General features: G+C 37.4%; 3 protein-coding genes across 4 annotated transcripts; 2 read left to right on the forward strand and 1 right to left on the reverse strand.

The window, feature by feature from the left end:
* Positions 1 to 647: 647 nt before the first annotated feature.
* Positions 648 to 3,280, reverse strand: LOC103320088 (Zinc finger protein 622). Its single transcript, XM_008221707.2, has 5 exons — positions 3,018 to 3,280; positions 1,825 to 2,397; positions 1,557 to 1,726; positions 1,227 to 1,445; positions 648 to 1,085 (listed from the first exon to the last, which is right to left on the reverse strand). The coding sequence occupies exons 1-5, from the start codon at positions 3,120 to 3,122 to the stop codon at positions 926 to 928; spliced, it is 1,227 nt and encodes a 408-aa protein (XP_008219929.1). The 5' UTR covers positions 3,123 to 3,280; the 3' UTR covers positions 648 to 925.
* Positions 3,281 to 5,699: 2,419 nt separating this feature from the next.
* LOC103320089 (flocculation protein) lies at positions 5,700 to 12,262 on the forward strand. Of its 2 annotated transcripts, none has more exons than XM_008221709.2 (13): positions 5,700 to 6,101; positions 6,214 to 6,287; positions 7,269 to 7,384; positions 7,945 to 8,030; positions 8,135 to 8,271; positions 8,616 to 8,798; positions 9,734 to 10,004; positions 10,284 to 10,360; positions 10,485 to 10,518; positions 10,678 to 10,756; positions 11,251 to 11,336; positions 11,436 to 11,538; positions 11,619 to 12,262. In XM_008221709.2, exons 1-13 carry the CDS (start codon positions 5,858 to 5,860, stop codon positions 12,046 to 12,048), a joined length of 1,920 nt encoding a protein of 639 aa, XP_008219931.2. In that variant the 5' UTR covers positions 5,700 to 5,857; the 3' UTR covers positions 12,049 to 12,262. The 2 variants fall into 2 exon arrangements, with proteins under 2 accessions (XP_008219931.2, XP_008219930.2); XM_008221708.3 differs by having other exon boundaries at positions 5,706 to 6,101; positions 11,424 to 11,538.
* A 441-nt stretch (positions 12,263 to 12,703) lies between these two features.
* On the forward strand, positions 12,704 to 15,769 carry LOC103320090 (COP9 signalosome complex subunit 5b-like). The gene is made up of 6 exons (XM_008221710.2): positions 12,704 to 13,194; positions 13,682 to 13,963; positions 14,046 to 14,193; positions 14,308 to 14,390; positions 15,079 to 15,156; positions 15,275 to 15,769. The coding sequence occupies exons 1-6, from the start codon at positions 12,790 to 12,792 to the stop codon at positions 15,377 to 15,379; spliced, it is 1,101 nt and encodes a 366-aa protein (XP_008219932.1). The 5' UTR covers positions 12,704 to 12,789; the 3' UTR covers positions 15,380 to 15,769.
* Positions 15,770 to 18,150: the final 2,381 nt, after the last annotated feature.

Below are 18,150 nucleotides of genomic sequence, written 5' to 3' on the forward strand. Positions count from 1 at the left end.
ACTTGGAGGTGGGTTTTCTCATTTCCTCCCTAAATTTTATCCAATGATATGAATTCTATTATGGATGTTCTTAAGCCCCGTTTGGTTCACAGAATAAATTTAAGAGGAAATTATTTCCCATGTCATTTCCCAAGGAATAGGAATGAAAGATTCCTTCCTCACGTTTGGTAATGTCAAGAAAGTAATCGGGAGATTTCAATTTGTTTCATTTCCCATGTTTGTTTTAAGTAGGAATGAAAAATAAAATTTGTATAATTTTTCAATTATACCCATATTAAATCAAATAAAAAAAGAATGCTTTTAATGATACGTTGTAATTATAAATTGTTCATAGGGACAAAATAGCCATGAAAATTGTGCATTGAATGTTAGCTCATTTTTCCAAACTTTCCCATAAGGAGGGAAAACAAAACCCAGGTTAAAAGGAGGGCTTCACTTTCCCTTACTTTTCCATGTGCCAAGCAATCATTTCCCATGCCTGGACTTACCAAACATGGGAAAACAATTGAATTCCCATTCTCAAGCCTCCTTTTTCCATGAACCAAACAGGGCTGTTAAATACCCTAATTCAAAATTAACCAACAGGACAGAGCACATATTAAGCAGCCAAATCTTCCCAAAAGATGACCATGAAAAAAACCCAGAAATAAAGAAGTATCTCCTGCGATTTAACATAAATATTAAAATTGTTTTTCTAATTATGTAGAAAGAAAAAATATATATTTCGTACAAAACATAGACATTCATACCATAACACTTGCAAAATATTGCTATTGGTAAATTGTAGTTCATACAAAAGAAATCTTGCCACTTGCTATGAATACTCAAACGGTCTTAAACAACCCACCCAAGATACTTAAAAGTGCTTACTGAAACTTTAGGCCTCCAACATTCATTCAACTCCAGAAATAGGAGTAATTGAGGACTAATATGTGCAATTCTTGGGCAGGTTCCGGATGACGTTGCTTTTCATTCCCATCTTACTGCGCATAGCCTCCACTCCCGATCTTTTCATTTCCTTCAGTACCTTCATCCTGACCATTCGTTCTTTTGACTGCACAGTCGCCAACCCCATGCTCTTGTACCTGAAAATCAGAACACAACTTCTGTCACCACATGATTTCTTATCATTTTTTCCAACGTGAATATAGGGGAAGGCTCGATCCAAATTGTTTAGTCAACTGTCAAACTATAGAGAATACCCAGCATAAGGGATTAGAACAAACCTTGAGGCTAATGCAGCTGTAATGGCGGTACCATTTGTAGGTGATGGGCGCAGCTTCTGGCGATAATAGCGCAAATATTCCCGGGAACCAAGTGTTTTGGTTGATGTGCCATCATCAGATCTTCTAGTAATGATGAGCTCAGAGCCACCACTCCCAAGTTCTACACTGTTTGCCATATCACCTGATACAACCAATTGTTTGCCAGCCTCATCCACATAACTGAAAACCAAGACAGAAGCAGTTCAGCTAAGAGATACAAACACATACAGAAGAAAAGTAATGCTTACAATGAAAAACAGAACACAATAGCCATTGACAAAATTGAATAACCTGCTGCTGTAATCATAGAACTCTTCCAACTCGGCTTCTTCTTCATCGTCACCATCGCCATAATGTACCTTGCAATGGCTTTTTGCCGACATATGCTTCCTAACTGCTTCCAAACTGTTAAAAGGATGGCGCCTATCATTGCAATACAGACACATAAGATCCCTTTTAACCTGAAAATTTAAGACGCGAAGAGTCAACAAATCTCTGAAGAAAAAGCCAAAATGGGAACAAGTTTCTCCAGGAAAAGAACATAAAGGTATTTCAGTACCTTAAGACCAAGATAAGTAAGGAGGCCTTTTGGATCCTTTAAATACTCAATATCAGGAATGAAGAATCCATGTTGTTTGTGCATGTGAACCATGCAGCTTTCAATGGTATCATGCTCTAGATCGCACATAAAGCAACAGGATGGATCCAACTCCTCAAAGTCATCTTCATCCATATCCTCATTGGAGGCATGCTCATCTACGTTCATTTCAGTCAAAGATTTTGCAGTCTCACCAACCAAGTCTTCGTCAGAATCAACCTCCTCCCACTCATCTTCACTTTCTTCAGTTTCCTCATCACTTTCCTGTCTTTTGGGGGGAGCTTTATTCACAACACGACTGGGAAGTGGTCTAATTATTGCCTTCTCTTCTTGATCACTTGTCCCTTGAGAGGCCCTCAGAATGTGACTTCGTGATTTGAGATGCTCAGCATGAGCCTTAGAACTTCTATACCCTTTGCCACAAAGACCACAACTGTAAAGCATCGGGGTTTCACTTAAACCATTTTTCTCCTGGGCGAGGGCATCTTGTCTTGCTATAAATAATGTTTCAGTCACCCCGGGAACACCGGCTACCTGATTATTTTAAAGAATACTTCGGAATTTATTAAAGATAATCAAACATGTATGTAATAACGTAAGTGAACACGATTCTGCGCTACAAAGCAACAACAGCATGCCATAATATACAACAACATTCAATAAAAGAATTTCATCAAGTGAGTACTAACAAGACGACACCATTTGTAGCCAATGTCAAATTAATTAATCGCAAACCAAAATAGAAGACAGAATCTATAATCCCCCTGTGGGCAAAAGTGAATTTAAAGACAACTTCAGCTCAGCTTTATCAGACATGCCTGCATAAACTGATATTTGCTCATAGTCATAGACCAAAATCTTAGAATCCAAAGATTGGCATCTTAAACAATGAAGCATCCAAAAAGATTTTCAATATCTGTTTGAGATCCAATAAAAAAAGAAAGAAACTAAAACGCCTAACGAAACATATTTGCCCCAGAAAATTGGAATTCGTTTTCTTATTCCATCGTCTGGGAATTTCAAATCCCTTGCTTTTCCTATCTTAAACCAGCAGCAAATTGGGGCAGTAATCAACAAATTGAACAAAAACAATCAAACTAAAACCCTAGAAATGATATATACGCAGATGAAAGAAGATGAAAAATGGACGGTACCTTGCGCTTGAGATTGTAGCGGTGCCATTCAGACTTGTAATGGAGCTTTTGCTCCGCGTCGTCCGCCAACTCTTTGTTGCAGGCGTTGCATGTTAGGCCTGGCATTCTCTCTCTGTCTGGCTATGGAGCTTCGCGCTGAAGAGTCGATGCGATTTTTCGCAGAGCCAAAGAAATGTTTAGGTTTGGGTTCGAAGGAGGCTGTTGCGATGGCTTTGTGGGTTTTGTTTTATGGGTCAAAGAAATGCGCGACGGCTCGCAGTCGGTCAGTTGGAAACGGTGCAAAGAGTGTCCACCAAGAGTTTGATTGCGCAAGCGCAACCCTCAGCATCAGAGAAGGTACTCATGGGCCTGAGTTTGGGCTCATACGTTTGAGGCCCAAGTTAAATCTGGCAAGGGCCCCTCCTCTCTATTGTTGTTATAGTTTTTTTTTTCTTTCTATACAAACGATATTGAGAGAGGAATGATGGAATTTCTCAAACACACTATCAAAGTGTGGACTTCGAATATGAGACCGCTAATTTGCAAATCAAATCACTTTTACAAATAATTTATCAGTCAACGATCTTGATTTTATCGGTCATTTTTTAGTAATTTTGCATGTGTACGTTTCAATTGAAACCCACCCATCATGAGCATTTGGCTATATATTATTATGTGTTGCATGCATCAGCATATCATGACACCTATTGGACCTTGAATTAGTAAGGTTTTCATTCTGATTATTGAATGTGATTTTGTGTTCTCTTATCTTGTCCTTGTTCAAAGAAAATATTGGACGAGTAACTTCTCAAAATATTAAGAGAGAGAGAGAAATCAAACTTAAGACCTCGAGTGCATAACTCTTGAGCTACAAACCACTTTGATAAATACTGTTATGCACCTACCTACATATATAATCCAAATTGTGAAGGTATGGCAGAAGAGAAACCACATCCCTCGAAAACCATTAATGCGTCAAGTCAATAATATAATATGTACTTGCATCATAGGGGACATGTTGATTTTTGTTTGTCTTTCTTTCTAAAAAACATAATTAATTTAACCCATTGGGAGATTAAAAAAATTTCAGAATATAACATGTTGAAGTAATTAATAAAAGAATAATTATGTGATGCTAGTAGCAAACTGTGCCTAATTACAGCTAAAATACCAACAAGATCAAATTTCAATATCCGATCATTCTATTTCTTTTTTTAAATACTAATAATATTGAGGAAGGAAAAATCAAACTAATAATTTGCAAAGAAGCATACCAGTAGTTATTATACTGTCTGCAAATATCGTGGGCCACATCATCATCTATCTATATATATATATATATATATATATAAAGCAAAATGCAAAGAATTGTGAAACATTCAAAATACTAGAAAAGGTCACTGGTTAATCCAAATATTAAGAATTAAAATTATTAATTAAATGAGGATAATATGGTAAATTCACACATTTTCATATTTAAATAAATTAAGATGAAAAGAAAAATCATATAATGAATCATATTTTTATGGAACACAACTACCCATTATCTTTTTTAATTCTAAAATAAATTTAAATTTTTTTTAAAAAGGGCTTATTGCAGGCGCGGAAACGCGTGCAAAGAAGCTAATAGTAACTATAGGCAACCCCTGGTGGCGGCTTCCCTAGCTGGCCACATCATCAACCCCCGCCTGAGGATGTTGTTGCGGTGAACTCTTGGACAACCACCCAAAAAAAAAAAGATTAAATTTTTTTCCAAGGACAAATATTGGGTGGATTAAAATTGATGATAAAGATACAAAATTGATGAAATTGTAAAATATGACACGATAAATGACATATATTGTCATCTCATGTGTCACATAAGGTGGTGAATAAAAATTGGTAAAAAAGTTTAGTGTGTATAACATATAGTTTATCAATTTAAATATTGACAATGTGTTATTTGCCACATCATTTGAGACTCAAATGTAGTGCACATATTGAATGTCCATAGCATTACTGTTCTGTAAACAATGAAAGTTCATCTTCATTATCTGAATCACTATTCAATAAAGAAGGCCGTCATTAGCTCGAAGATCGCCTCCATTCTGTCCCTACCCAATTAATCGTAGGATCCACACTATTAGCTTGAAGTTATCATAGAGATTTCATGACATCCTTGCTGCCAAGAACATCCTAGTGTGTGAAGTGTGAACTCTTAACAATTCAAGTAGAAATCTTTAATTATTATCTTAAAATATAATTAAATACATAGATTAACCTCATACCAACATATAAAGCTGGGAGATAAAAACATTATTTAAATCTTACACATGATTAAACATAAATCAGTCGGGGAGAACATCATAAGTTGACTTAATGAATAATGATCGATAACTCATTATTACGTGAGTTGTTATTTGTAGTGAGTTTGATTCCTAATGATTGATAGCTCATTACAATGCCATAACTTTGTGTGATGAGTGAAAAAAATATATTTCTACAAATATCTTTGTGAATATGATTTATTTTTGTATAAAAAATAAAAATTGAAACCAAACAAGCTGTCCACGTGTCCTCGAATTAACAAGGTTGAGTTGAGTCGCACTAATGCCTGCGCAGACAAAATCCAAATAATAATGATGATAATAATAATAATGATAAATAATAATAATAATAACCGCTAGAAACCTAAAAAACGAATTGAATGTCCTGAAGGGACAGAAATTGCGAAACACACACAAACACAAAACACCCTTTTTAATCTCTCTCTCTCTCTCTCTCTCTCTCTCTCTCTCTCTCTTTACAACTAACTCTTCTATCCCCTTCCCTCATTTCCCATTCCCTCTCTTTTTGGCTTCTCGTCTCGCGCATGAGAGCGCATGGCCACCATTTCCAGATCCCGACGAGCCCTGGAGCCCCGATCTGGCGGGAAAATTGTCCGCTCTAGACGAGTCGCCGGTGCCAGGACTCCGTACGACCGGCCGAGATTGGCAAACCGTGGCCCCGAAAACCCTAATTGGTTCTCCAGGCTCATCTACTCCCCTACTCGCATGATTGCCAGCGGCGCTGGGAAGATAATTTCCTCTGTATTTAGCCCTGACTCCTCCTCCTCCTCTTCTTCAGGTACCCAAACCCAAGTGCCTGGCAGTTTTGTGATTTAGTAAAGCAAAAAGCTATCTTTTTGTTTTGTGGTTTTTCGTGCCATTGTTACTGGATTTTTGTGTTTGATTTTCAGAGGATGGTACTGACGACGAAGATGTTGATGATGATGATGATATTTATACTCAAGAAGATGATGGACTGAAGAAGGTAATAGCTCTAAATGTTGCTTATTCAGTTTTATTGTAGGTGTCATTATTCTTAAAGTTGGGCAATTCTTTGGAAGAACTTGCACTAGATATTTTTAACTGTTCTATGATGCCAGTAGACTGTTCAACAAATTCAGTAAGCATGCAAATTGCGTGGGACTGATTGTTTCTGAGTGAAACGACCTGGGATTTTTACTCTTTTTCATCGCACTTGATATCTGTTCAAATTTGTTAGTTTTCCCATGATTGTGGTTTGCTGACTCTGAAGATAGTTGGTATAGTGCTTTTAAGTATGAATTGCTTAAGCTGAACAGTTTTGTGAAGATTGCATCAGCACATCATATGATATTTGTGATAAATTGGTAATACGACATGGGGTAACAGATTCCGTTATCCACACTGAAAACTCGATCCTTTGGGAGTTTCCATATATATTCACTTTTCTAGGGATTTGGATTCCACCTCACTTGGAAATTAGGGTATTTTCAAAGTGTAGTGGGCTCTGGCAGACTAGAACTTGAAATTATGGTTCCAAACAGAGGTTGTAGAAAACTAGTTTAGAATTTGTATACTCGGGGTAGGTTAGGGTTTTGGGGATGATTAGGAATAAAAAGGAGGTCGTGGAACTTTCCTTGCAGAAGTGAAGTTGGAGCTTTAAGCTGATTTTGACGAGTTATTTGAGAGCTTTGTGGAAAAAGCATGTGGTAGGGGATTTATTTGCGTAAGAGAAGGGATTTATCTGATACGGGGTTACCAAGAATTTTGAGAGGAATGAATTTCAGGACTGTCCAGGGACTATGAACAGCAATACAGTATCTGTAGTCAAACTATTTATTTAAAATTAAATTTTTTATTTTAACATCAGAAACTTCTTTCAAGTTCCTTGTCATTTTAGGGTGTATGAGACAACTATATATATGGCTTTTTTAGTTTCATTTCATGTTTACTACACATACAATATTGATTTTTGTGGTTGAATTAGAGGAATAGGACATCAGGAAAGATCAGTTTCTTTAGGAAGGAGCCCCCAGCAACACTAGGGAAGAGCGACAACAAGCATGTAATTGAACAACTGCTTATGCAGGAGACCTTCTCAAGGTAATGCTGCACTTCCTTGATATTAAAGATAACACGTTGTACTTCTTTTTATATTTCACATTTGGACATGTACTTGTTTTATGCTTACATCATTTTTCTCCACTTCTTATGTTAGCCATGTGTTCTGATTTGTTTCCCTTGTGCTATAGTGCAAGTTTTTACAGAATATGTATCATTATATTATCCTTGATTTATTTTCTGCATTTAGCTTGTTAAGTTCCTATATTTCCAAGAATGTTGAGTTATTGAATCTTGTTTTATACTCCAACGAATATTTTTTAAGGATTAATTTCTAACCTGGGTTCTCCTATCGAAGTAGACAGTGGTTGTTCACGCTTGAAATTTAGGACATGCATTGAGTGATTGACGTTTCCTTCAATTTCTAAACTCCTTATCATGAATATAGTGTTTGTGTGAGCCCTATAGTGACTGGGTTGGTTTAAATTGGTCTTTTAGGGAGGTTCCCACAAATTGTTATGCATCATGCTACTTTTCTGCCAATTATACTTCATTTCTATTAACTAGTTATTTGACTTCAACTTTGCCTTTGACTTGACCAGGGAAGAATGTGATAGGTTAATAAAGATTATTAAATCGAGAGTCGTAGGTTTTACCACTGCTGAAGATGCAGAGGATACAAGACCAAGTGAGATACCTAACAAAACAGTTGGAAGTGAAAGTGGTTACAATTGCAGGATTAAAAACATACAAATTATCCTTATTTGACTTATGTTGTTAATTACATTGCAGATGTAGACACGCCTGATCTCTGTGGAACAGCTGTTACGGAGGCAAAGAAATGGTTGAAGGAAAAGAGGTTGGGATCAAGTTCAAAGTCAGATTCGGATCATGGAACCTGCACCTTAAATTCTCTCATGTTCCCACAAGTGAGTGTTCTTCCTCTGGTATTATCTTGTGGCTAACATGTGCTTTCTGTTTTTTCCCCCATGTCTGGATCCTTATCTTTGGAATAAAATCTTCCCTTATGTCGTAGTACAACCCTTTTCATTCAGATCTTGGTTGAATAAGGCAATTCTAAACTTTCTAATCTCTTGATGAAAGAAAACTACATAGAAGATATATGCTACACCTTCTCTGAAAGTTTATGGTAGAAATTTGGTAGAGATACCAAAGTCTCTTGTATTATTTCAATTTAGTACTTTCATTATATCATTATGTTTTATAAGCAAGGAAAGGTGGTTGAGTTTTCAATTTGATTCTGTTGGTGCAGGGGGCTGAAGACGAAGGTGGTTCACCAGTGGATGTAGCCAAGCTGTATATGCGAGCACGTCCTCCATGGGCATCTCCTTCTATTAAGCACGGAGAACCGAGATCTCCATCATCAACAGGGATGCAACTTTTCAATGAAGAAACCCCATATTCAATTGGTGGCAATTCTATGTCTACATTGAAGGTACCATTTGGAATTTTTCTAGTCATATCTTTTTCATTTTTGAGTTTGTGACAAGTAGGACTTGGACTGTAGACTCAAACTTATTGCTAATGGGAGGTAATTTACTCCTTCGTATAGATACCAGGTCCTGGGTAATGTTAAATGTGGCAGTTCTTTAAAAGAAAAGATTGAGGCTGGAGATAGATTTTCAAACTGAACAAAGACTAGCAATCCGTTTTAGGAGTGGATAATGTTTTGATATTTCAATTAGATGATGACTTTTTCTTGAATCAGGATTATGTGGGTTAGAGAAATTCTGGTATTTATGGTTCTGTGTAACTATGAACAGCAAGCAAAGGTGAGCTGCAAATTTAATGGAGAAAGTCTAGAATTTTGTAGTAACTAAAAAACAGTCAGATTTTGTTGTGTATGGCTTGGTTTTCCAGTTTGAATGCCCACCCGTAGTGTATGCTGGGTCAAGTAATTATAGCTTGTATGGTTGTAAAATTCCGGGAAACCCTTGAATAAGGTCGTGATTCAATATTGATGCAAACAAGCTAATCATTAACCCTAAATGGATAAATATTGCGTAGAGTGGATCCACAACGACTCATCCATGTGTTAAGACAATGTTTTGGTTCCAAAGACAAGGCATTGGCTCTCACATTGGGTACATGTTGAAGCATGAAAGGAAGTTTTTTCTCATATAACTGCAGAATGACCATTTGTTAACAGTTAATGCAGATTAACAAATAACACATTGGAGGTTGATGTTGAACCATATATGTTTCTTTCTTTTTTTAGTAACTGTGGGAAGTTGTTGACACATTCTTTCTGTTTTCTTGTTTTAAGTGTGAAACAGAAATGAGGAAATATCTTTTGGATTGGTAGAGAGAAATGTGGAGGTATTCTCTTTTATTGATATTCTGATTGTGCATTCTGAAATTTCAATGCAGCTGAAAAGGGACTCCCGTGCCACTGGATCCTGGAATATCCAGGAGGAAATACGAAGAGTGCGATCGAAGGCAACAGAAGAATTGCTGAGGTCCCTACCTTCGACAAGAATTGATTGGTCTGCATCTACTTTAGGAAATAGAAGTACCTCGGGTTATTTGGTGGATGGAAAACAAGAAGTTGAAATGGGAGATAAAATTCACAATTCTAAGAATTCCACAGGTGCAAACGTGAACTTGTCCTCTGGAGTAACTACGTCCTATGGCTCCAATGGTATGTTTTCTTTACTGGGTTGAACTAAATCTGTTAGTTTAGTCCAATACTCTATTGTCATCAATTTATGAATATATTGCATATATTTATATTTTATCAAAGCTGTTATTAGCCTTCCAAAATAGTCATCCTGTTCTCCTCCCTTAGTTTTTTAATCTCATTTTATTGATAGTACTCCCCTACTGAAATGATATTAACACTCCCCTTTAATTTTTAGAAAATAGGAAAACTAAAATATAGGAAATCTAAGACATGGAACCTTATTTTCTGCTCTTTCAGTTTCGGAGAAGACACAGTATGGGTTGCAGAAAGAAGCTTTGCCACTTCTGGCTATTATCAGTTCCGAACAAAATCAGGTTCCCAAGAATTTGAGTATAGCCTATTATACATAATTTTTCTTTCCTTCTTTCAAAATGAGTTTTGATGAAGACTCTGAGCTACCAGATTCTTGTTATAACCTTTTATTTTCTTTTTATGAAGGATTCAGATGTCGCTGCAATTGATGGAAAAGGAGGTGCTTGTAATTTCCACTTTTATCTTTTGTTGACAGTGATTCAGATGGATTATATGTTTCTGCTGCACAGATGTGCCCACAAGCACACACATACACACATTCATATCAATACTGTATATTTTAATTGATTTTCTACTCACAAAGTTTGTCGTCTAATAGGTTCTCAGAATGCCTTAGAAGGGGTGTTAACCACTGGACAGCGACTTAAGGCATCTGAAGATACGAAGACTGCTCCCAGGTTATCCCTTTCCCACAATGGTAGCTTAATTAGCCGACCAAAATTTCCGTTAACTAATTCCTGTAACATTTTCACAAATCATTCAACGCATGCACAAAATGGTTATTAGAATACAGGTTTCCTCTGATTACAAGTTTATGTATGAATATCAGTTTGTAGCTTACTTAAAGATGTTGGTTATGCATGTCCGCTTGCAGTTTACTTAAAGGTGTCATATCTGTCTCTGATCTCAACATGATAAGGCATGGCAAACTTGTCTGGTAACATCAAACTCGTTGTTTTCAAATAACAGGGCTTCTGTGTTTAAGGAACGGTTCTAAATAAAACTTAAAAGTGGGAAAGAATAGTTGAGAATCCATTTTCTAGCATCTGTACTGCACCAGTTTGGATTGTGATTTTGATCTTTCCCTAAGCCCCTCTTTTTTTCTTTTGCCCTTTGATTGGGTCCGTAATTGTTTTGTCTTATAACATCTAACTCCCCTTGTATGTCACAGTGATACTATTGCTGGTGATTTTGGCGGGCAGAAGAACTCTAACGGGACTGAACAGCGAAACACAGACGTAGGAGGAACCTTACAAGGTAAATTCCCTTTTACCCTTCTGCTGCATGATTTATACTCGAGCAGATTTTTGTGGCAGAAGAGTTAGATTTACTGACTAACCTCAGTTTACTTCTCAGTTGAAGATTCAAAATTACACGACATAACCTGTTCAACAACTGGAGTAGTGACTGGATCAAGAATTGTTTATACCACAAATGGTTTCCCTTCTTCGGTAGCTAGGTAAGCGGTTGTTGATGCCATTGCTTCAGTGCTGCATCATCTACATAAATTTTTTAGTGAACTGGTTTCGTGTGTTTCAGTTTGTCCGCACCAGACTTGGGTATAGAAGAAAACCCTGTACTTAATGGGGAAACTAATCCAGTCACTTCAAGCCATGAGAAGGTAGCTGTAGATCTCACTGTGGAGGAAGAAGCCCATGAGTTTTTCAACGATGCTACTGTCGAGGTCTCCAATAAAAATGGAAATGATGTTGATGGAACAAAGGAAAACGACGGCGTGCCTTTGAGTGAAGCTAGTATTGAGGTACCCGAATCGATTGAAAATTATATGGATGTCACAAAGGACAATGATTTTGTTGCCACTGGCTCCCAAAACAGCTCTAGTATGCCCGACGAATATTTATCACAGGAGCTGACCCAGCCGAATTCAAAAAGCACCCCCGTCGTTGAGAAGCAGAAGGGAAACAGACTCAGCAGATACAACAGGAGAGGCAGGTCACGGGGCAAATGACACTGAATGAATTGTGGCTTTGTACCTTACTGTATAATTTACTGTATTCTAGCCTTTGTAATTTGTCAATTTTTTAATTTATGTTAACAAGGTAGGAACTACTGTTGGGAATTTTCATGTCATGGGATTTTAGTCTACGTTTAGCTAGACTTGAAAGGAAATTGTAGAGAATTTTCCAAATTGATTGGAATTGTGGAAACCACCTGTTTGAGTATGCGCGATATGTTGACATTAAGTCCCATGCAAAGCACTCTTATAATTTTTGCCAAACATCGTTTTTGTAAGACAAGTGCTTTTAGCAGTTCCGAAAGTACTCCCAAATGAGTTCTAATTATTAAAAAATACAATGATGAAATATATGATAACATATTTTCTTTTGCTCTACAAAGATAAAACTAAAATGTAAGGGGCGTATTAGCTCAAGTGGTTAAGAATACTTATCCTTGGACTTGAAGTCCTAAGTTTGATTCATCCTTCCTTTGTTATCGCTTGTATATAAAATATATATATATATATATATATATATTATATTTTGCTCTTTTGACATGCTAATGGATAATAGCCACAACCCATTGGGCTTTATCTTCTCCAATAGATCCCAAAAACCCAGCCCAGTGGCAATTTATTATTTTTATTTCCTTAGTTGGAAGTCGATTTCACTCGATTACGCAGAGTCAGTCACACTGGTACATTACATCAAAGAGAACGGAAAGTGTCTCAAGAGTCAATTTCACAAACACCATGGACGCGCAAATAGCCCAGCAGACATGGGAGCTAGAGAACAACATAATCCCCATGGACACGCCTCCGAGCGTGGCGAAGTCGAAGGCGGACCCATCGGCCGACGCCATATTCTACTACGACGAGGCGGCGCAGGCCAAGTTCCAGCAAGAGAAGCCCTGGACCAACGACCCCCACTACTTCAAGCGCGTCAAGATCTCCGCCCTCGCGCTCTTGAAGATGGTCGTGCACGCCCGTTCCGGTGGGACCATCGAGGTCATGGGCCTCATGCAGGGCAAGACGGACGGTGACGCCATTATCGTCATGGACGCTTTTGCTTTGCCTGTTGAGGGGACTGAGACTAGGGTTAATGCTCAGGCCGATGCCTATGAGTACATGGTGGATTATTCCCAGACCAACAAGCAGGTCTGTGCTTCTTTTCGTATTTTCTTCGTTCTTGTAATTTGTTATTATAGTTTTTAATGATTTGGGGATGAATTTGAGGCCTTTGAGAAACCCTAATTGCTGTTGCGGTTGGGTTATTGCGTCATGGAATTGCTGCATTGGCGAAAATTCTTCAATATGATGTAAAAGACCTTAATGCCACTCTTAAAAATCCCTTATATCTGTTTCTTTTTTGGCCACTTTCTTTGGGTGGCTGTACAGAGACACTGTTTGGTTTATGAGTAATAGGAAAGAGTTGGCTTGTGAACAAACTATTGCATTGAATACAGTTCTGTATAACCCTCTTTTGTACATAGTTGCTAGGATTCTAGTGGGGCAAAATGTGGTAAGTATAATTTCTCAAAGTCTTCGTTGTATTTTTGTAGAGTAGAATTTTTCTATTAGAGTCCCATGTATTAGTTCTGTTTTTTTCAAGGTTAATCCTCTTACAGAGTGTGTTATGGTATAGGCGGGGCGGTTGGAGAATGTGGTTGGGTGGTACCATTCTCACCCTGGTTATGGATGCTGGCTTTCGGGTATTGATGTTTCCACACAGATGCTAAACCAGCAATTTCAGGAGCCCTTTTTGGCTGTTGTTATTGATCCAACTCGGACAGTGTCAGCTGGAAAGGTTGACATCGGTGCATTCAGGACATACCCAGAAGGATATAAGCCTCCAGATGACCCTGTGTCTGAGTATCAGACCATTCCTCTGAACAAAATTGAGGACTTTGGTGTGCACTGTAAACAGGTTATTATGTTTTTATCCTACGGTTCTTTTGTGAAACTTTAGTTTGTTATTCTCTGAAACTCATTTGTATTTGTTTATGCAGTATTATTCTCTGGATATCACTTATTTCAAGTCTTCTCTTGACTGCCACCTCTTGGATCTTCTTTGGAACAAGTATTGGGTGAATACTCTTTCTTCCTCACCTTTATTGGGCAATGGAGACTATGTTGCTGGACAAATTTCTGATCTAGGTACTTTCTTACCTGTTGCATATTGCCTATTCAAGTATTTCCATTCGTCATGCTCGTATTATTTGGATATATTATTTTACTGAATATTAAGTTGTCTTCTTTGCATCATGTCAGCTGAAAAACTGGAGCAAGCAGAAAATCATTTGTCTCATTCTCGCTTTGGGCCATTAATAACTCCCCCACAAAGAAAGAAGGAGGTAAATCTCTCTCCCCCCCTACTCTCTCTCTCTCTCTTGTTTGATTTAGAAGAAGAGCTGTCAATAAAATGGATTGTGATTCATATATTTAGGAACTGCTAAGAGGGAGCTGTTACCCATATAGAGGTAGAGAAGGTTAGGTCTGGCAAATGGTGTGGATAAAACACACCTTTAAAATTACATCATTCCACATGCCTATGCTTGTAGATGTCCATTGAAGTGTGAACATGGTGTCATTCTTCCTTTTCGTTCAGTTCTGTTCTTTTCTCTCTTTCATGAAAACTGATAAATATGTGTACATATCAAGAAGAAAATAGAAAGATAAAAGACACAATTATTTTCCCACCCTGAGAATCACTTGCATTTATGTTTGGTTTCCACTTGTTAAAAGGAAAACATTTGTTTTCCTACAAATTCAACTATTTAGCAGTATTGTACCCATATCTTTTCTCCTCCTGTCTCCCACTTAGTCCCATAGACAGGCCATTTAGATCCAGGTGACCCTTGAGATGCATACCTGGTGATTTCATTTCTATGCAGGACAGAGTTGGGATTAAGAGGAAGATGTTACTGTGTTTTAATTTGTTTTGGTATCTTATTAATGTTTAACATTATTCATGTTGCTGGTTACCTCTATTGCTGGTAATTTATTTTGAGTCTATAATTTCAATGGCTTCATGAATTGCAGGAAGAATCACAACTTGCCAAAATTACTCGTGACAGTGCAAAGATAACTGTCGAGCAGGTGCACGGTCTGATGTCACAGGTACCCCAGGCTTTGCCGATTTTCATATACCCCATGCATGCTCTGAGCAGAAGGTTTTTGCAACAACTAGTTTTCTTGTCCGTTATTGACAAAGTTGCTCTCATCTGTTTTTGCTTAGGTTATCAAGGACATTCTTTTCAATTCTGTACGTCAATCCAACAAATCTCTCACACAGCCATCTCTCACAGAACCATCTGACCCCGAACCGATGGTTGAAAGTTGATTTGGACATTCTGGCTGGTGGAACAACCAATTTATGATGCTTTACTGCCTGAAGGGATTTATGATGCTTTACTGCCTGAAGGAAGATGGAGTCCGGGTTACAGTTTATGATCCTGATATTCGAATCCATTGTTGCAGAAATTCTGTTGCTTCCTACACTTCTGTAAATCCTCGAGGTGTTGATGCTTAATTTTTTTGGAATTCCCATTTTGCTAATTCTAGTATCTATATTTTGTATTTGGTGGATTTCGACAAAATTAATCATTATATTGGAGTTAGGCTTTCGGAACTTTTAGCAGGGCTTTTAGAATTGGGTTGGGCAACAAGTCAACAACGAACGATTTGTCTTGCAATTCAAAATCTTTATACAGCCAAGTGTTTTCCTTTTTTATCCTATTTGGTCCGACTTTATACAGCCAATTTATATAGACGTTTTCATTTTTATTCCGGTTTCCCCAGAGTTTCAAACAACAAGTACCAAGCGAAGTCTTGATAACATGGTCATCAACAAAAGAGTAAAAATTCTTTATTGGGTTTGAATATGCATTTTTCCAGGATCATAGGCGCCACAAGCCAAGAAGATACCATCTTCAAACATCTAAGCATGCATAATGAGCTCCTCTCATACAAATTTTGACATGAGATGGTCAAGTGGGTCACTTTTCGTTTTGGTTCATTGCTAATTGAGCTGGAAATTTTAACAGATGGAGAGCACCATAACATCATCATAGGTTTTGAAGAGAATTTGAATAAAGGACAGAGAGATAGGCCTGAAATTATAGATGGGCAGAGAAGAAAATGGATGGTTGGCAAGATAGTGAAGCAAAATTGGATGACATAACTCATCATATATGTATATGAAGGATAGATATAAAGGCAAAAGGCTATAAGTAGCCAATGAGGCAGGAGCAAAAAAATGAATGGACTCTATCTTGAGCAAAATAAGAGACACTTCATTTTATGGAGCAATTAGTGCCTTTCACATGCAAAGCAACAGAACCCTCGTGGGTCTTTTTCCTTTGTTGTAGGTTTCTACTTCTGCTAGATTACAATTTTTTATGCAGATTCTGCTTCAAAATTGGGACCTCAACCTAAAAGGACTAAGGCCCATGCCCATCTTTTTCACCCCCACTTTCCCACTAGAGAGAAAAAGCCTAAACAAATCTTCCACTTTTTATCTTTAGTGGGTTTTTGGTGGACTCTCCAAGCAAAAATCATGGCTCTCACGACTTTCCCCCAACTTCCTCTCTCTCTCTCTCTCTCTCTCTCTCTCTCTCTCCCATTTTGTTAGGATTAGATTCTTACAAGATAACAAAAAGATTGGTTCACAGGCAATGGTCATCTTCAATGTAGCTAGCCTTGTTTTGCATACAACTTTCTTTGAGCTTGTGACAACTTCACATGCCAAGAACCCTCCACCACTAGGTTTAGGTGCCCTTGTGTTTAATTTTGTAACCTACCATCTGGAAACTTATTGGAGAACAATTTCATGAGCTTAGCCTTTTCTTTTCCAAATAGAACAAAATGCTTTACATGTGCACTCTCTTCCCACCTCCTATTGTGCCTACCAATAATCTGTTACAGGGACAACTTTAGTTTGTGTCTCATATTGATCCATGTGACCCATCATGCATACCCAACTTCATTTTTATCTTCTTTAATGTGTTGTCATACTTTGGGTGGCCTTCTCATGGTGTAAAATGTTTCTATACAACAAATATAATTGCATATGGGTAAGGAGATGCTTTGTGCCCAAATAATTCATTTATGTTTTCTTTGAGCATAATCTAAAGTATGAAATGGGTGAATCATGTAATCTTTATGAAAATGAAATCTAACTAGTTTCAACATCTCTATGCACTTTATTAGAAGCATACTTTTAATGTTTGGAAACTATATAAAATTTAACTAATTTATATGTAAAATTCTCAATGAGTCCTATTACAGAGTCAATTTCAGGATATGAGGACCCCAAATTGGATTTGGGTACATCACAATCAATACAAGTCCTAAGAGAGGGCCACTGCGGGTCTAGGTCTTCACTGCGGGTCTAGGTCAGCCACACAATAAAATTTTAAAAATATTTTAATTAATAAGTTCAAAAAATTATGTCCCGAAATTCAAATTTGTGTGTATTTCTCGGGAGATTCCAGCGATTTGGTCTTGTGCTACTTTATCACAATTTTGTTAGATGATATGAGATATTGAGTTCAAATTTCATAAATGACGACTATTAATAAAATAATAACATGTAAGAACTTTCCGAGGAAGGTAAAATCGAGAAACCTCAAAATAATTTGGAAAAGTGAAGGTAGGAAGTTGGAGAGGAGGTCAGAAGAATACTCATAAAATGCTCAACCCACTTAGCAAGTGGGTTGTCTAATCCCCATCACCTTCAAAAAATAGTTGCCTGTGGGGACTTTCATTATCTCTGCCGTACGACACCAAGAACATTGCTCATTTCTTGGTAAAACATTTTGCAATTTAGGGATGGTACTTAAAATTATTGATGTCAAAGACTCTCTCTCTCTCTCTCTTTTGTTTTAAAAAAAAAGACAAAAAAAGACTCTCTCTCTCTCTCTCTCTCTCTCTCTCTCAAAATTTGGACAGCCTATACTATTCTTAAGAATCTTCTTCCCAGCTAGTGATGTGCAAAAAAGCATTGGTGCCAATAAAATTGGAGGCCGTCATCTTTAGCAACAGCAACAATTATTCTCATGGCATCTTTGCTCTCTACCTTTCTTTCTCTCATCGTTGTCTGTACTTTGATTT

Source organism: Prunus mume, linkage group LG2 (genome assembly GCF_029339155.1).
Source record: "Prunus mume cultivar Tortuosa linkage group LG2, ASM2933915v1, whole genome shotgun sequence".
Lineage (NCBI taxonomy): Eukaryota > Viridiplantae > Streptophyta > Magnoliopsida > Rosales > Rosaceae > Prunus > Prunus mume.